General features: G+C 41.9%; 1 protein-coding gene across 2 annotated transcripts in view; it reads left to right on the top strand.

Moving 5' to 3' along the window:
• The first annotated feature begins 18,081 nt into the window (after window positions 1-18,081).
• ESRP1 (epithelial splicing regulatory protein 1) overlaps window positions 18,082-19,514 on the top strand; it is a 66,189-nt gene continuing 64,756 nt past the window's right edge. For both annotated transcript variants that reach the window (XM_006859213.1, XM_006859212.1), the window contains exons 1-2: window positions 18,082-18,388; window positions 18,820-18,948. In XM_006859213.1, the coding sequence (XP_006859275.1) occupies window positions 18,257-18,388; window positions 18,820-18,948 (261 nt within the window). In that variant the 5' untranslated portion in view covers window positions 18,082-18,256. The remainder of the gene's footprint in view (window positions 18,389-18,819; window positions 18,949-19,514) is intronic.

Genomic DNA, 19,514 nt, shown 5'->3' with positions numbered 1-19,514 from the left:
CTATTGAACCACAAGAGTCTTATCCCCATCTCCTTTCACCAGCCCAGTCTAGACACGTTGGAAACCACTCAGTGGAGATTCTACCTTCCTCTGCACCCTGAAACTAATCTCCCTCTTGAAAACTTGTAAGCCAGTCACTTTGTGCCTTTGTAGCCCTCCCCCTCCATTTTGGGTAGCCAATGTCTAAGTTGCCCATCCTTGTCAGCACTGTATACAGAGGGGTTGGGAATGATCCTTGCTATAAAGATTCTTTCCCTCTTTTAAGCTACTACATCCATAAGTATAGGCCAAGTTCATCAAATTGTAGTGGATTACTCTTTTTTTCCTCTTCTTTCTTCCTCTAGTTGAGTTCTGATCATCCAGCCATTGATGCCAGATCAAATGGGTATTATCTGCAAGTATGGGCATTCTTGTGCATCTCCCCTCACTTCATATCAGCTGGATGCGTCACACTCCACTCTAGTCCTCTGTGGCCATGTCCCTGTCCATGGGCTCAGGAGTCCCCAGGTCTCTCTTTCTATACTGTCAGCCAACCAGGTCTCAATCCAGGTTTAAAGGAGTCTATTGAACCTGGTCGGATTTAGCTCACAGCTTCATTGCTGTTTTTTCCCCCACTTCCCCTTATCCATAGACCAAGATAGTCACCAGCAAGATTATATGCCTTCAAGTGTATTACCTTTGAGTTTCAGTCTTGGTAGGGGGTTTGCCCTGAGGGGACTTGATTGCTTGACTTGATGACTCCCCAGGGAACAACTTGCTTGTTCTTGTAGTAGTCAATCAGACTGCCATTATTTGTTATTTTGTATTTTTCCTGCTGGTCTTTCTTTCAAGAAGGATCTTCTGTTTCTCTAGCTGCTCCAGGCTGGTCTGCTTGTCTTTTCAAGTGGGGATCAGGATTCCACCTAAGGTCTTATGCAATGCAGAAGCTCTGCAGGGTCTAGGAGCGGAGATCCCTGGGACCATCAAGGGAGAAGAGCAGAGAGCGGGACCCCACCCAGAGAAGCAGTGACTCCAGAGATGGAGGCCGAGACGATAACTTGGAGAGATGGAGCAGCTGGGGACTTTAAACCCAGAAAGGGAGAGGGGCTGTGTGCTGATGACTGGGGGACAGGCTTGCAGGGTATACCCTTTGGTTGGCTGATGATGCATGGAGGGGTTTGTAACCATGGCAATGAAACGATATATGATAGAATGAATGTAAAGCTAATGTTCTCCCATGTAAACTATCACATAATTTACAATAAAACATTAAAAAAAAAAAACCAAACCAAAACAAAAAGCTCTGCAGGTAGCCTCTTTCACTGGGCAAGTTCTAGCCCCATTTTTGGTATTCCAATCAGTTATATGCTGAAGACAGGCTTACAAGCTTTCTATAGTGATGTTTCTGGTGATTCCTCTCTCCCCCTCAAGTATCTATTTTACAATAGTAGGCAAGGGAAACCAAGATTCATAAGACAGTCAAGCATCTTAACATTATTTGCCTTCTTGCACCCATTCAAACCATGCCTCAATCCCTGTATCACAGAGCCCTGTTGTTCCAAGGTTGAGCATACATCACTATTTATCTCTGTCCCAGGTTAACCCACACAAACCTGCCTTAAATGTTCTCCCATTTGCCCTGTTCTTCCATTCCCCTCCCCCCCCCAGCAGCCAAACTATCGCACAACACTTTCTTGATGGTGTCCTTTGATATATGTACTTTTTCAATTTTCATGAATCTCAATTTGTCTAGTTTTTCCTTTGTTCCTTATGGTTTTCAAGTCATATGCATATTTTTTAAATACTGAAAAACCCAAAGTCAGAAAGATGTACTTCCATGCTTGTTTATTTTACTGTAGTAAACGATACACAACCTAATATATTCCATTTAAATTCTTTTCAAGCGTATTGTTGTTGTTGTTGTTGTTAAGTGACGTTGAATCAATTCTGACCCATAGCGACCCTGTATAGGGTTTCCAAGGAGCAGCTGGTGAGCTTGAACCACCGACCTTGCGGTTCAAACGGCTTTGCAGTCTGGCGCATTAACCCACAGCACCACACATAGTCCAGTTTATATTTATCACACTCTCAGTGTTGTGCAACCATCACCACTACTTGTTTCTATCACCCCAATACACAAGTATGTACCCATTAACATTGATTCCCCATTCCTTCCTCTCTCTGGTCCATGGTGGTGGCAGTGGTAGTTATGGGCCATGGAGTCTGTTCCAATTCATAGCGACCCTGTATAGGGTTTCTGAGGCTTTCAATCATTGCAGGAGCAGAAAGCCTCATCTTTCTCCCGTGGAATGACTGGTAGTTTCGAACTGCTGACCATGAGATTAGCAGCCTGATTCGTAACCACTATGTTACCCTCTGGTCCATGGTAACCTCTAATTTACTTTGTCTCTACATACTTTCATTCTAAATATAACATAAATAGGATCATACAAAATCTGCTTTTTTATGTCTGGCTTATTTTACTTAGCATGTTTTTAAAACTCATCTATGTTGAGCATGTATCAAAATTGCATTTTTTGTGTGTGTTTGAACAATATTTTCTATTATATGTGTATACCAGTTTTGTTTATCCATTCATCTGTTGGTGGCCATTTGGGTTGTTCCCACCTTCTGACTATTGCAAATAATCCTGCAAAATTTTTTAGTGCTTTTGTACCTGTTTGAGTCCCCACTTCCAATTCCTTCAGATATATAGCAAGAGGGAATTGCTATGTCACATGGTAATTCTTAAAGGAGCATAGTGGTGACGAATTGGGATGCAAATCTTATGGTCAGCAGTTTGAAACTACCAGCAGTTCCATGGGAGAAAGATGAGACTTTCTACCCCCATAAAGCTTTACAGCCTCAGAAACTCTATACAGGGTCACTATGAGTTGGAAACAACTCCACAGCACATCACCACCACCATCATGGTAACGCTCTGTTTAATTCTTTTTGAGGAACCAGTCAAACTGTTTCAACAGCAGGTATACAATTTTACATTTCCACCAATAATGTAAAAGCATTCCAATATCTCTATATCTTCAATAATATGTGTTATCTTCCTACATTTTTTTTAAATCTAACAACAAAAAGACAGTTCAATTTTAAATGGGTAAAAAATTTGAAGAGACATTTCACCAATAAGTACCTCAAAAAAGATGCTCAAACCTATCCCCAAAGTACACAGGTTTGATATGAATGGGCAACTTAGACATTGGCTGCCTAAAATGGGGGCACTATAAAGGCATGGAGTGGCTGACTTACAAGTTTTCAAGAGTATACTTAGTTTCAGAGTGAGGGAGGTAGGGTAGAATCCACAATGAATAGTTTTCTTCTTGTGTAGATGGGTCTGGTGAAATGGGGTGGGGGAGGATAGGGATAGGATTCTTTTGATTAAATAGTGAATAATTGTTATCATGACTAATTGCAATTGTCACAACTGTAAAGGTAGATGTTAACAAAAAGGGGGTAGTTGTTGAACTTTCATTCCAGGGACAGAGGACCCTAGGACCATCAAGAGGGAAAAGCATGAGAGAGCTTGGGATCCTAACCAGAAAAGCAGAGACACCAAAGATGGGAGGCAGGCAGGAGACTGGCTTGCAAAATGTGTCCTTAGGTTGCTTAAATGAATGTATATTTCTGGGTGTTTTGTGTACATCCAAAAAAAACACAACAAGGAGGGAATAGAGGCAAGTACTATTAACCGAGGTGCATGGAGGAGATTGCAATCATTGCAATGAAACAAAATATGATTGGTTCAGTGCTACACTGATGTTCTGCTATGTAAACTATCACTCAATTCACAATAAAAAACTTTAAAAAAAAGAATATCCTTGTTTTTTATTTTGGTGGTGGATGGTGGTTATGTGCCATGGAGTCGGTTCTGTCTCATAGCACCCCTGTACAGGGTTTCCAAGGCTGTAAATCTTTATGGGAGCAGAAAGCCTCATCTTTCTCTCACAGAACAGCTGGTAGTTTCGAACTGCTGACCTTGCTGTTTGCAGCCCGATTCAACTAATAGTACTCCTAATAGTAGGAAGTACTATTAGTTGAATTATGTCCCTCAGAAATATTGCCTATGGCTATAATCCCATTTGGGAATGGGTTATCTTTATTATGTTAGTGAGGCTGGATGAGTATAAAGTATATCTTGAGTCAATCTCTTTTCAGATTAAACAAGCAAACAGAAGAGAGAAGGGAGATCAGTGCCAAGCCAATGGAGATCTCCAAGGAACCAGGAAACAAGCTGAAGCGCTAAGGACCTTGCCCTAGAACTTATAGAGAAACACAGCATTCCCTAGAGCTAGCCCCCTGAATTCAGATTTCTAGCCTCCCAAACTGTGAGGAAATAAATGTGTTTGTTAAAGTCATCTATTTGTGGTATATTTCTGTCATGGCAGCACTAGATAGTTTACACAGAGAGAAAGCATTGTCTTTCACCAATAAATATGTTGTTAGTGAGGGAGTATTTTACAAATCAGGCTGCAGTGCTGTTTTTTAAAATCAGACTGAGAAAGAACTCTTCCATTTCTAGCTTGTTGGAGATTTTATATCATGGAAGTGTATTATATTTTGTCAAAAGCAGTATTTGACAATTGAGATGATCATGTGATTTTGGTCCTTTATTCTATTAAAATATCACATTGAAAGCAATGTATTAAATTAAGTTTTGTAGGTTGAACCAAACATGATTGTGGTATATAACCTATTTCATATGCTGCTGAATTAAGTTTGCTTTATTTTCCATATTCATAAAGGATATTGGTCTGTAGTTTTATTATTTTTTTTATGATGCCTTTATCTGGTTTTAGTATCAGGGTAATAGGGCTTCATAGAATTCATTGGGAAAATGTCTCTTCCTCTTCTAGTTTTTGGAAGAGTTTGTGAAGAATTAGTATCCATTCTTTTTTAAACATTTGGTCAAAGTCACTAACCAAGCCATTTGGACCAATAGGTTCTTTAAATACTGTATGATAGGAAGTATGACAGTTGAGGAAGGTCAGAGGAGCCAGTGACCAACTCCACCTAGGAAAGTTAAGAAGCTGGGAGAAGAGAAAACTGAGCTTGCTTTGTATGGTTGATATGTTGGGGTATGGTAAGTGAGACAAGAGGGGCTAAACAGACAGGCTGTAAAGATGGATGGGGAATAATAGACTCAGACCCTCACCAGCTATTATCTACTACTCTCCTTATGAGACTGTTTAGCCATTGTTTTGAAGGAAGGGAGAGGTGGTGAGCTTAACCGAGGGCTTTATACTAAAGAGGCATGGAGCCAGTAACTAAGTCCTTGTACACATTTTGTCAGCCAACTGCCAATCGGAATCAGTAGGAATCACACTTCAGGGTGAAGAATGTAGGTGAGGCTGGAGTGTCCAATCAGGAAGATGCAGTGTTGAGAGGATAGAAAATGCAATGGCCAGACTGGCGACCCAGGAGTTCAGAAAAACATTCCTGTGCAGCTCATCTACCACAGCATCCTTCTTATGTTTGCTCTTGCCAAGAACCATGTTCTTAAAGGGTCCAAACCACACCACTCAACTAAGCTATTTGAGCTTTGCGTCTTTTATCCCTTTCCCCCTTGTATTAGATTTCAAGATTAACAGCAGAGATAATATCCTTTGTATATATATATATGTAGCTTCTACAGAGATTTACCAAAATCAACATAATTCATCTATTAAAGTTTATTTGGACTTCTATTTTTTTTTTTTTTTTTTTTTGGTAAAGAATAGTTTATCCAAATTCTAACTCCACTTTCTGCTTCATCACCAAAATTCTGAAACATTCTCAATGAGCCAGTTTCCAGGATAGCAAAAAACACGTGTTTCAGGATAAGAGGTAGACAGCCAAACCCCATTTTTATCCCATAAGCATGAAACAAGAGTTGTGGTGTGGCACTTTAAAATAAGCACTAGACAAGGCTGATGGTTCAAACTTACCAGCTGCTCCTCAGAAACCCTATACAGGGTTGCTATGATTTAGAAAAGACTAGATGGCAATTAACAACAATAACAAGCATTAATCAACAAAATCTCTCCACTAGAATATCTGTTTTTCTTACCAAGCCTTAATGAAAGATCTAACTTTTAAGCAACTATGTGGGTATTTCCAAATCCTATCTAGACAGTCTATCATATTCTCAGAGGGTGCACACTGAGTAGTCATGGACACAACACTGGATTGGGAGCCAGGAGACCTGAGCTCTTGAGTTCAGTTCTGTTGTTAATTAGCTGGGCCTCCTTGGTTGGGTAAGTAACTTCTTTGGCCTCTTGTGAAATGAGAGTGTTAGAACAGAGCATCTACTAAGTTCTCCTCCAAATAAGAAAATAATAGGTCTTTAGGACATATTTAGGTTATTTTTAATACCATCCTATTTATAGCTATTTGGAATGTTACTTCTTTGATGTATCTCTGGTGTACTTCACAAATCATGGTGAGCCTGTGGCTGTTACACGTAGGTCATGTTATAGAATATTTTAATACTAAAATATTAAATAAGCCAACTGTAACTTTTCAGTTTTGGCTTTATATTGGTCATGTATATGTGATGTAGTCAGATTTTCATAGGAAGAGATGTACTCTGTGATAATCTGACCTATTTTATAATAAGATTTTCTAAAGTATATTTAAGTTTTCTTTTTTTCTCTTGTCTTAAAATTGTTATAATTTTCCTTCCTTTTAGATCTCTCTCTTTAAAGCTATTAATTTTTTTCCTAATTATAGCTGTAGCTGTGTATCATAAGGTTTGGAGCAAATTATCCTACTTTTGCTGATTTTTAAATCATTTGTAATTTTAGTTTTGACTTATTCTTTGATCTAATGATTATGTGCTTAATTTCTAGCACTTAGGAATATTTTGTTATTTTATAGGGTAAGCACTGGACTGTGAACCACAAGGTTGGCAGTTTGAGCCCACCAGATGCTCCTGGGGAGAAAGATTTAAAACCTGGGAGCCCCTGGGCAGGGTCACTGAGTCGAAACCAACTACATTGCACTTAACAACAACAACAACAGGATCAAAGTGATTCATGTTCAGTGTAGTATATCATCTAAAAATGCAGTTTCAGGAGCCAGGCTCTCTAGGTATGAATGACAGCTCTCTCACTACCATCTAGGCCATTTTTTTTTTTTTTGGGTCTTAACTGTTGTTTCCCTAAATTGTAAAGTTGGGTACCTCCACCTCATTTGGTTGTTATAATTAAATGAGATAGTGCTTGTAAGGACTTAGAATGGCACCTAGTGTCTACTGAATAAGTAACTAGTTTATTTTTGTAACTTATGATGCATAAAAGGAAAATCTCCATCCTGTTCCTTCTCCTATTAGCTCCACTAAAGCAGGAGTAACTGCTTTGTGTTTTCTTCAAGAATGAATCTCCTTCATACTGTTTGTAGAACACATTTTGATTCAAATTAGCTATTTCATCTACTGTTAATAGTAGAGAAACAGATTTAAATAAGAAAGGAATTTTAGTATTATATTACTGGAATCAATGTTTTCATTTCAGAAGTGTTTTTTACTTCCCTCTGAGGCCAGAAGAATTGATGGATGTCCTTAGCAAACCCCTTTCCTTTATCTAAAACCCTACATGAGAAAATTCTGCTACAGTACACATAAAGTCAAGAATTTAACACACAGTCATAAAGAAAGAAACTATTAATTGTGAAAATCTAGAATTTTAAGAAAGCCACTGCCTACTTGAAATAAATAATAAATGAACTAACAGTCTATCATGATTACCACTGAGGGTCAGGCTATGTGGGAAGCTTCATAGACGGATTGAGATTTCAGTTAAAGAGTACACAGAGTTTATTCCATACCTCCAATTCAACCGGAGGGATAACAAGGTTTAAGTAGACTTTTAGACTAAAAAATACTTAATTAGAAGGAAGTATATATCATATTCAAGAAAAATAGCTGACAATGGATAGTAGCTGCCTCCAGGAAGCAGGAGCAGAGTTGGGGGAGGGGAGAGACAAGTGACTACTTTTTTATTGTAAACCATATAGCACTATTAGACTTGTAAAATGATATACATGTATTATTTTGATTTAAATGCATATTGAAATTTTGAAAACAAATTTTAGGAAAATGAATTTGAAGATAATTTTCTGAAACAATCAAGACATTGGCTCCAAAATCCCTGTCTACAATTAATTTTGTTTAATGTTGGACCAAACAAAACAAATAAGGACAATACGGTAAATTTTTCATAAAGCTAATTTAGATAAAAATTCACATAGCTAATATGAAACTTGTCCTTTATTCTGAGATTTGTACATTCTGCTTTTTGTTACAGATCTATCCTTTCTTTAAGAAATAAAGAAGAGAGTAAATGATAATTTTTTAATTTTTTAAATACCCTTAGCAAAATTAAAAATAGAACTAATTTCTATTCTAGCAGTTCCCCTCCTCTCTCTTCTAAATTTGATTTTAAAGATCTGTGAAATGCAATATTCTGAGAATTATTTGCTGATGCACAGGAAGGGTTAATGCTTGCAGTGGAGGGCAGTTGCAGTCATTTCGGTGAAAGATTGTGTAGTTTGGGTTCAGAGTGGTCACATTAGAAATGGAAAGAATAATCCAAGCATGCTATATCACCAGGGAAAAATGCATGGAAGTCCATGGAACTAGGTAATCAGATAGACATAGAAAAACCAAGTGTCACTCCTCCTCAAGCATCTTTTATCTTTGTGCAGTTCCTCAGTCATTTCCATGTGCCACATACCCTTACCATAGACCTTTGCAGATCTTGGCTAGAAGGCACCTTCCCTCATCCTTACCTCTTTGCTTACTAATCTTGACTTATAGACTTCAACTCCAATGTCACTGCTCAGTGAACCTTTTCTTGTCTCCCTAATGGAATGTCCCAGAGCACTGTTTACCTTTGAACACTTGTTACTGGTTGTAGAGACAACATTTGTTTTTCTCATTATTTGTCTGCCCTACTAGGCTGGACATTAAAAAAGAACAGAGACCATTGGTGTTTTTATTTTTTTTTAACTTATATTGTGAATTGAGTGAAGATTTACAGACAATATCATCAGCTTTGCATTCAACAAATTATACACTTTATTTATCTTGTTTGTTTCTAGTGCCATGGACTCTTGGTGAGGAGCTGCAGGATCAGCATGGTCAGTCAGTAGTTCAAACCCACCAGATGCTCCTTGGAAACCATATGCCTCAGAAACCCTATACAGGATCACTATGAGTCAGAACCAACTTGATGGCACTTAATAACAACAACATTTCTAGTGCCTAACATCTTGCTTTATATGGTGTCAATAAATATTCATGAAATGAATGGTGAATTGAGTCTATCAAATCTGATCCTTTGAATATACTTTTATAGTCACTTAGAAACGTACAAGAGGGGAACACTGGCATGCAAATGTAAAAGATAGGGGCTCATCATAAAAATTATCTTTACTGTCTCTAAATGACAATTTCCACCAAATATATAATCTCAGTAGCACTGTACTTCAAACAGATAAAAAGCAGCGAGATGACTATTTCCTGATCTATGGGTTACATTTTGCCAGAATAACAAACTGACCCTTCATCAGCCAAATGGGTGGATGAGTAGGCAAACAATAAGAAAGCAGAAAACTTCAGAAAGCCTTGATCATGTCTTTAGTCCAAGCTCAGGTCACAGAGGTAAAATTCTCTGCAGTTGATGTCTTTGAATAGCAACCTACACTCAAACAGGTGAGAGAACAGCCATTGGGAGGCTAAGGAATAAACCCAAGGTCACAAGGTAACAAATGGCAGGGTTGACTACTAAGCCCACACTTTTTCCACTCAGACAGACTATAATAATAATTTTTTAAAGTTTTATTTATAATAATTATTATAATAAAGGCTCAGGCCAGTAATTTATTTAAATATGCAAAACACAGAATAATTCATAGAAAAATTATAGTTTAGTTATCTTGACCATCACTTACCTTTACCTTTTCACCTCAGAGAGGATGGACTTGTCCAGGAAGTATTAAAATGTGGTTTCTTACAACTGCATCAAATAAGATGCTGTAAGATAAGCATTGGATTGCTAGTTATGAAGTCGACAGTTTAAACCCACCAGCCACTCCTCAAAAACCCTAGATGGGGTCACTATGAGTTGGAACATACTCAGTGGCACATAACAACATGTAATAGCAACAGCTTGTGGTAGGCTCAAAACACAGGCTTTTCCTTTGTTTTGCTTCTTAAGTTGTGAGATATAATTCACACACAATTAAATTCACACAGCATACAGTTCAGTGGTTTTCAGTATATTCATCAAGTTATGCAACCACCAGCACCATCAAATTCAAGAAAATTCTCACACTTTCACTTTGAATGGCTTTTTCCTTACAGGTACAACAGAACTAAATGTGTGCAATGAAGAGCTTCCTAAAAAGACCTGGAGGTCTCTAACTAAATGGAGTCAGCACATGTATTGTTGTCAGGGTGTTCCTGTTCACGGCAACTCAACGCATGCCACAGTAGAACCGTGGTCCATAGAGTTTTCTCTCTTTTTCTTCCTTTACATTTTATTTATATTATTGTTGAGAAGGTGCCCTGGTAGTTTAGTGGACTACGAGCTGGGCTGCTAACCGATAGGTCAGTAAGTTCTAATCTATCAGTCGCACTGAGGGAGAAAGATGAGGCTTCCTGCTCTTGTAAAGATTGACAGCCTTGGAAACTCTATACAGGGTTGCTATGAGTTGGAACTGACTCCATTGCACACAACTAAGCAACCAATTGTTAAGAATATACAAGGGGCTTCAAAAAGCTTGTGGACAAATGGAATGAAAAGATAATGGAATTTTTCTATGAACTTTATTTTTTCCATAGAAATTGCCCTTTATTATTATTATTTTTAATGTTTTATTGTGAATTGTGTGATAGTCTACATGGGAGAACATCAGCTTTACATTCATTCCCTCATCCATCATTTAATTGGCATAGTTACCATCCCGTCCATGCATCCTCACCCAACCAAGGGGTGTACCCTGTAAGCCTGCACCACCACCCCTCCCCCGCCACAGTCCTCAGCCCCTTTCCATCTCCTGATCCCGAGACCGCAGCCACACCATCTCCATGAACTTTTTGAAACCCCCTCGGTACACAGCAAAACATACTGACTCAACTGTTTCTGCATGTGTGATTTATTGACATTGATTACATTCTTCAAGTTGTACACCAATTCTCATGCTCCTTTTTTGAGTTGTTCTTCCCTCTTTAACATACACCCAGTGCTTCCTAAGATTCCTATTTTCTTTTGAGTTGCTCTTGTCAGTTTGATCTCATATCCATAAGGTTTTCAATGGCTGAGTTTTGGGAAGTAGATTGCCGGGTCTTCCTTCCAAGGTGCATCTGGGTGGACTCAACACTCCAAACTTTCAGTTAGCACCTGAAAACAATAAATGGTTGCTAACCATTTTCAACAATAAATGGTTGCTAACCATTTTCAACAATAAATGGTTGCTAACCATTTTCAACAATAAATGGTTGCTAACTGTTTCTACTATCCAGGGGCTTTGTAGTGCTGCTATTGTAGTTAAAAGGGAAGTGAAGTACAAGTCACAAGAATATGTCTGGTAGGTACCATTGTGCCAAAGATTAGACCACAGCTAAGAAGCTCTGGTAGCATAGTGGTTATGAATCGGGCTACGAGCCTCAAGGTCAGCGGTTCGAAACTACCAGCCGCTCTGCGGAAGAATGATGAGGCTTTCCACTTCCATAAAGATTCATAGCCTCGGAAACCCTGTCGGAACTGACTCAATGGTACTTAACAACAACAAGGCACTCAGATTCTATCTAGTTCAAGAGCTGCCCTCTAAAAATGCTGTTATCATTGTTAAGTGCCATCAAGTAGATTCTGACCCATAGTGGCCCTGTGAAGGGTTTCTGAGGAACAGCTGGTGAGCTTGAACTGCCGACCTTGAGGTTCAAAGCAACTTTGTAGTCCAGAGCATTAACCCACAGTACCACACCAGGACTCCCTAAAACTGACACAGGATTTGAAAAAGGGTCAAAGGAGGGAAATGAAGATAATTAAAGAGCAGGAAAGTAAGATGCATTAAACAGCTTGCAGTTATTTAGTCTAGGAAAGGTTATTTAATAACAACCTTAAAGGATATGAAAGGACTTTTATAAAGAAAAGGCTGACATTTTGTTTTTCCTTTTATAATAAGGAAAAGAGAAAGAAAATGGACTAATTTTACAGCATAAAGGATAAGGTTGTTGTTGTGAGGAGCTAATGAATCAATTCTGACTCACAGTGATCCTGTATAGAGTTTCTGAGGAGTAGCTGGAGGGTTTGAACAGCCAACTTTGTTAGCTTGTTCACAGTCCAGTGCTGATCCCACAGCACCAAGGTTAACAAAAAAAAAACAAAACAAAAAAACTCCAGAAGTGTTGTTAAACACAAAAATGGAAAAGACAGCAAAGAGTTCTTTGATGCTTTAAAACAAACAAAAACAACTTTTCATTTTGATACGAATTTAGGCTTACAGAAAAACTGCAAAGTTAGTACAGTAAGCCCCCAGGTTATATTGGACTTAAGGACAATTCCTACTTGCCCTATATATAAAATATGTACATTTCCACGCACTTTGAAATGACTGAACCAAGCCCTACTAAAACCAAATCCACTGAATCTGACTCATCACTATGCAAAAGAATAATGTAGAACTGCCCCCACAGCATTTTTCTAAGGCTGTAAATCTACAGAAACAGACTGCTACTTCTTTCTCCCATGGAACATCTGGTGGGTTTGAACCACTGGCATTCTTGTTAGCAGCTGAGTGCTTCAACCATGGTTCCACCAGGGCTCCTTCACATAAACTCTACTCACCTAAACTTGCTGTACGCGCAGCTTTTAAATCATTGAAGAGGCTTTAAGCCTTTTTTTGCTAAACAAGAACTGAATGCTAACCAAGAAGGCACCTGTTCTGACTCACCTACAAATTTGACTTAAAGACACATTTAGGAACAGATCTCTTTAGTAATCTAGGAACTACCTGTATAAAAAATCCCCTCACCCAGATTCTCTAAATGTTAACATTTTACCACATTTGCTTCATCATTCTAACTGTAGATACGTATTTTTCTAAACCATTTGGGAGTAAGTTACAGACACGGTGCTTTTTTAATCCCTCAATATTTCAATATGTGTTTCCTAAAAAATATATGCTCCCTGATGTAGCATATCAAATTACAGAATTGAAAAACTGACACAATGATATTATTTAATCTATAAAACTTATATAAATTTTGTCAAATGTCTTACTAATGTCCTTTATAGAAAACATTTATATATATAAGATGGCTTCAAAAGGCTCATAAAAATTGAATTAAAAGACAATGGATTTTCTTCAAATAATTTTTCTGAAGTGTGTCGCTCTCTCTTTATACATATATATTTATAAACATTCATTAAGGAGCTTCAAAGAGTTCATGGAAAAGTGGAATTGAAAGATAACGGAATATTTTCACAAACTTTATGAAGCTATGACGCTAACTACTGAGTAAGCACTCAATCGGCAAGGTCTGTTTGAACCCAAAATAGGTGGTTCAAACTCACAGGCGGATCCTTAGAAGCCTTATACAGGGTTGCTATGGGTTGAAACAGACTCAACAGTGCTTAATAACAATGAAAACATTCATATGTGGAGTCCTGGTATGGTGCTTTAGGATAAGTACTGAATTGCTAACCCTGAGGTTAGCAGCTCAAACCCTGCTGTCACTCCTCAGAAACCCTATTTAGGGTCACTAAGAGTGGGAACCAACTAGACAGCACGTAACAACAGCAACATATAAATATATATACCTAATAAAAAATTATCCCCTGCCCCACAATCCAGGATCCATGTTGCATTTGCTATATTTGTTAATTTCATTTAATCTGGAACAATTTCCAGTCTCTATTTTTCATGAATTTAATCTTTTCAAGACTTCAGGCCTATCATTTTGCAGCCAGTTCCTCAGTTTGGGTCTGTTTGTTTCTGTTTTACCACCTGAGTTCTCCCTCTCACATTAACATCCCCTCACTATCTAAAGTTCCTATCTAATTAATCTTTTGCGTTGATATTGTCAATTTGAACCCATACAGCTGGAATCCTGGTGCTGTGGATTAATACGCTGGACTGCAAAATTGGCTTGAACCGCTCACCAGTCACTCCTAGGAAAACCTATACAGGGTTGCTATGGGTCGGAACCTACTCAACAGTACTTAAAAACAGATGGAGTCCTGGTATGGCGCTCTAGGATAAGAATTCGACAGCAAGATTGGATTGAACCTCAAAATAGGCGGTTCAAACTCACAGCTGCTCCTCTATGAGGCGGAACCTACTCCACAGCAAGATCTTAAAATAGCATGATGCTCAAAGCAGACATTCTTTACTAGCTAAGCCAAAATATTGTTTATTTTTATAAACACTTCAGGAGAGATTATATAAATACTGGAGCGTGGTGGTGCCATAGGATAGGCATTAGACTGCCAGCCGCTCCAAGGAATAAAGATGAGGCTCTCTGCTCCCTACAAGCCTTGAAAATATACAGTCACTATAGGTTGGAACCCACTCAACTGCACTTAACAACAACAATATAAACACACACACATATATGTATGTATGTATATATATATGGGGGGGCTATGAGTTGGAATTGACATGACAGCAAGTACCAACGACCTGGTGTGGCCCTGTCGGTTAATGCGCTAGACTGCAAAGTCAGTTTGAACTGTAAGGTTGGTGGTTCAGGCTCACCAGCTGCTCCTTGGAAACCCTCTATGGGTCAGAACCGACTCTACTGCACTTAACAAAGGTGCTGCAGTCCAGTACTGATCCTATAGGAGTATATATATAATATATACATATATATATATAGAGAGAGAGAGATTCAGTAAGTTAATTAATTCTGTCCTCCCCTTCACTCAAGATAAAAACAGATTCTGATTTTTGAAGGAAGTTGGTACGTGCCTGTGAAGTTCAGTGTGGACTCCTAGGAACGCCATGTGACTGAGGTGAACTGCCCAATAGGGATTTTTACACAGTAACCTTTACTCTACATCATCTACCAATAGCAATCTTTGTGAAACTAATAGCCACTGGATAGGTTGAAATCCTAATCTTTTAGTTAGCAGTGGAGCACTTGACTGTTGCACCACTAGGGATCCTTGTGAATGAAAACCCTGAACTGAAGGAGTCTCCCTCCTCAAAGTGCTTCTCAATCAGGTCATACTGATTATTCTTACGATGTTAGAATTATTTATAAAAGTGTGGCGCTCTGGCCTAATGCGTCAAGACTGCAAAGTCGTTTGAACTGCAAGTCGATAGTTCAAGCTCACCAACTTCTCCTTGGAAACCCTATACAGGGTCGCTATGGGTCAGAACCGATTCTATGGCATTTAACAACAACAAAAGCACGGACAATAAAAGTTCCATATTCAGAAATTATATGTTTGCATTATATATATTTTTTTCCTGGAATTACCTCATTTTACAAGTTTAAGCATTTGAGACAGTAACTGCAGAGTCCCAGTTTCAGAATCACACCTTTGTAGGATGAACTACGTCCTATGCTCAAAAGATAAAGAGCTGCAAAGATGGGTAGGTGTTATTCATTAAAATAATTCAGCCAATATTTGTTAAGTGCCAGCCAGCTACGGTTCCCAGCCCTGGGAATATATCCCAGTACAAAACAAAACAAACTCTCTGTTGGACAAATTAAAATGTAAACGAAAAGGACCACAAACGAAATCAAAACTCCTACTTCCTTACAAAGGAAGAAGACATCTCTGTGAAAACGGACAGTTCTGAGACTGGTGATTCCAACCTGGATAACAGTTTGGAATTCACGACAAAAGTGCAGATTTAAAAAATTCCTGGATTTATCCAAACTAGCAGCATAAGATTAACTGTAGCAACGAAAGCCATAAAGGACAGACGGGATTGGGCTTTCTAGACGTTCCCAACCTCTTTCTCAGCAAGTCACCCGCCTAGCGAATAACTTCGGGGCCCACCTCACGCTTTCAGGCCCGCAGCACCCGGTCCCGCACTCGGGCGGGGCGGCACCTCTCGTGCGCAGGTAAAACCACGCAAGGTGAAAGCCCTGCGGGGAGGTAACTCACGGGAGTCGGCTCCTCTGAACGACCTCGCCCACTGCAATGCAATCTGGGTGGTTTATCCAGGTCCCTCCCAGCCTCCTTCCACGCCCAGTCCCTGCCCTCGCGGCGCCCGAGGGACAGGGATGGTGACTCTGAGAAATCCTGGCTGGGGCAGTCTACCGGACCGATTGCAGGAGCCAATTTCTTACGCCGTACGCTGAAGTTCGGCTGAGGAAGCACCCATCCCAGCAACTCCGACAGCAAAGAAGGGTGGTGCCCTCGCGAGCGCTTCCAGACGTAACAAGTCTGAGATCCAGGTTCCGGCTGAGCTAGAACCCCGCCCTCACTCCCCGGACGCGAGCAGCTACCTGCGCCTCCCGCGGCCCCGCCTCCGCCCACTCCTTCTCCTACCCGGAAAGGCAACGACGCGGCCTCTGTAGTTCCCACTCTGTCCCGGCTACCTCCCCCCTGGAGAGCCCTTTCCAGCGTCCCTAGACAAGCGTGTGGAAAGGCTACTCGATTTGTTCCTACAGTGACAAAATGTATGGTTGTTTGATTGAACAAGAATACCGGGGGATTGATACATGGAGCCGAATTAGGAATTTTGTTCCCTAGATGGGTTTGAAATATAAAACCCGAGTAAACTTCACCTCTGGTGCCTTTCTCTGTAAAATGCCAACCGGACTCACATCGTTGCCGTCAGAATCTGGGAGCACGAGTCTGTGGGCCTACCACACTGAGCGAGAGCAGGGAATTTGTGACTAGGTTAATTTCACACATGAAGTCAAAGGACGCGTAAGTGGAGGAGGAGAGAAAACTGAGGAAAAAGCTTCCTTTGCCGGATTTAGAAAACATTACGCGGAGCAGATACGTTTTACTTAGGGCCCCCTGCCCTGGAAGAGGTTCCATTCTCTGAGCAGCAACGACTAGATGAGACTCAGCAATTGTCGATAGTTAAAGGGGAGTTGTTAAGTGCCGTCGAGTCGGTTCCGACCCATAGCGACCCTTTATAGGATTGTAGGGTCCAATATGCTTGAGTTCCACATGTGGGTCACCCTCCTACTTAGCACGTACAATTGCGCCTTTGGACAATTGTGATTTGATTGCAGGATGTCCAATCTCCGGCGTTAAGCTCTGCAGCGCCCGGGGGCTCATCTCCAGAAGATGGGCAGCGCCACGGGGATGGGGAGTTTGCCCATAGTTTGGACCCGGCGAAAGGGTATTCATCCGCAGAGCTTCGCCTGCTTTTTGCACTGAAAGGTGTGTTGGAGTCTGGAGCGGCTTTTCCGATGCAGGGCAATTGCCCCCGCCACCACCTGGTTACCATAGGCGGATCCCGCCCTCCTTTGGCGGTTCGCCTACCTGGGTCGCCGCGCCCTGGTCAGCTCGGCGTCCCAGACCTCACCTCTGGCCTCCTTTCGCCTTCTAGTGCCCGGCCTTTTCGTTTGACCCTTCAGAACCTCTGACTTTTTTCCCTAGTCAGCCCTTCGCGGAGCCCCCTCCCACCCGAAAGGCGAAGCCCTCCAAAGGCGACTACCCTAGCCCAGGCGTCTCCATTCGTACCCCTAGGCTCTTTTACCCCTCACCCCTTTCATCTAGCCTTAGCTACCCTCTGGGTGGCAACCTCCACTTCCCCGCCTCTCTAGTCTCTCCTCCCCCCCCCCCCGCGCTTATCCTCCTCTCTCCATTCATCTAGCCATTGTCTCCCACTCCCTCCTCTCCCTACCCGGGAGGCCTCCTCCCCCATCGCTGCCACGTCGTGGTTTGAAGGAGCCAATGGGCCGGCGCCGCCAGGTGTCTTTTACCTGCACCACGTGGGGGAGGGGGCGGGCAGGTAGAGCCACATCCCCAAACAGAAAAGCTTTCAGCCATTGCGCGCGCCTCCGGGAGGTGCAGCTCTGCTCTTAGCTTTTTGTATAGACTCACTGGCAATTGAATACTTAAAGGGAAGGCCTTCAGCGCCCTCCTTCCCACCCCCCCTTCCTGCCCTGGGTGTGGAGCACAGGCCAGGTGTGGACTTGGGTGGCTGGTTACCGCCTTTTGCACCGGCGGCGGCGAGGAGGGGGGGTGGGCGCGCTTTCTTTTCTCTGAGGAGAGGTTTAGCACAGGTTTTCTCTTTTTCGCTTCCACCCTACCTCACCGCCTCCCGACCCCCCCTTTCCCCCTCCCCACCTATCGTCATGACGGCGTCTCCGGATTACTTGGTGGTGCTTTTTGGGATCACTGGTGGGGCCACCGGGGCCAAGCTGGGTTCGGATGAAAAGGAGCTGATCCTGCTTGTGTGGAAAGTGGTGGATCTGGCCAACAAGAAGGTATGTCTTCACGTTTGTGTCCAATCGAAAGGCGTGGGATACATCTGTTGTAGAAGTAAGTGCTCGTTTGCTCACTTTCGGGAGGCTGGACTCGAGGCCTAGGGAAATTCAGAGTAAAATCAAACTTCTTGGCTATCTGCTTTGGAGCGGATTCAGTCCTCCGAAATTTGACTCAGGTGGGGAGACGAACGCCGCCGAACCAGTTCTCTGCCCTACGGTGGATACCAAGAGTAGCATGGGTGGGTTCCCTAAACTCCAGTGACCACTTCGAGGGCCTTTCCGACCTGATCCGGGTGGGGGTGGGGCGGGGGCAGAGACTCGTCGACTCTTGTGCTTTGATTCTGCTGCCCGACCCTCAAAGGGGGCCCGAGGAGGGTGAAGAGGGGAGAGATGGATAGAGTGGGGAACTGACTTCGATTCTCTATCTCGAGGTCGGACAGTTGCACGAAGTACTCGTTAGACCGGATCAGTTGGAACTGACGGAGGATTGCAAAGAAGAAACTAAGATAGACTCTGAAAGCCTGTCCTCAGCACAGCAGCTGGACCAAGCCCTCCGACAGGTGACAGCCCTGAGCCATGCCGCCCACTAGTATCCGCGCTGAGCGGGTGTCCTCCCTATCCTGCCCAACCCCACCAAGCCCGACGGTATCTGGGGGTGTCCAGGCGCACCTCCCGGGGCGCGATGGTGACACACCGGGCCGCTTGCGGGGGTGGAAACCTTACCTGAAGAACCACTGCGACCGAACCCAGAGGCTCTTCTTCGCCCCCTCGGCCCCCAGGGTCTTAGGTTGGAATTCGCAAGTTTTCGAATTGCTTCCTGGGTCATACCTGGAGCCAAAGAGTCAGCCGTGTTTTACTAATTGGCCTTCAGTAACAAGGGGTACAATCGGAATTTGAATCCTACATCCCCTTGACCTGGCCCACCCTTGAGACACCTGTCCTTACCGGGGTTTGGATTTGCGGCTAAGCCTTGGGGCAGGGGGCGCTGTGGTGTAGACTTGTGGGCGGGTCGGATGGACAGAGCTTGTTTGGAAGTAGAAGGTGTGACTGATCTCTGAGGTTCCGGCTTCTTCACTCCTAAGCTTCGGCTCCATTCTTTTTTTAGCTGCTTTGGTCTCAGCGCGGG

Source organism: Chrysochloris asiatica, unplaced genomic scaffold, assembly GCF_000296735.1.
Source record: "Chrysochloris asiatica unplaced genomic scaffold, ChrAsi1.0 scaffold00031, whole genome shotgun sequence".
NCBI lineage: Eukaryota > Metazoa > Chordata > Mammalia > Afrosoricida > Chrysochloridae > Chrysochloris > Chrysochloris asiatica.
This window is presented reverse-complemented; position numbering and strand designations above follow the sequence as displayed.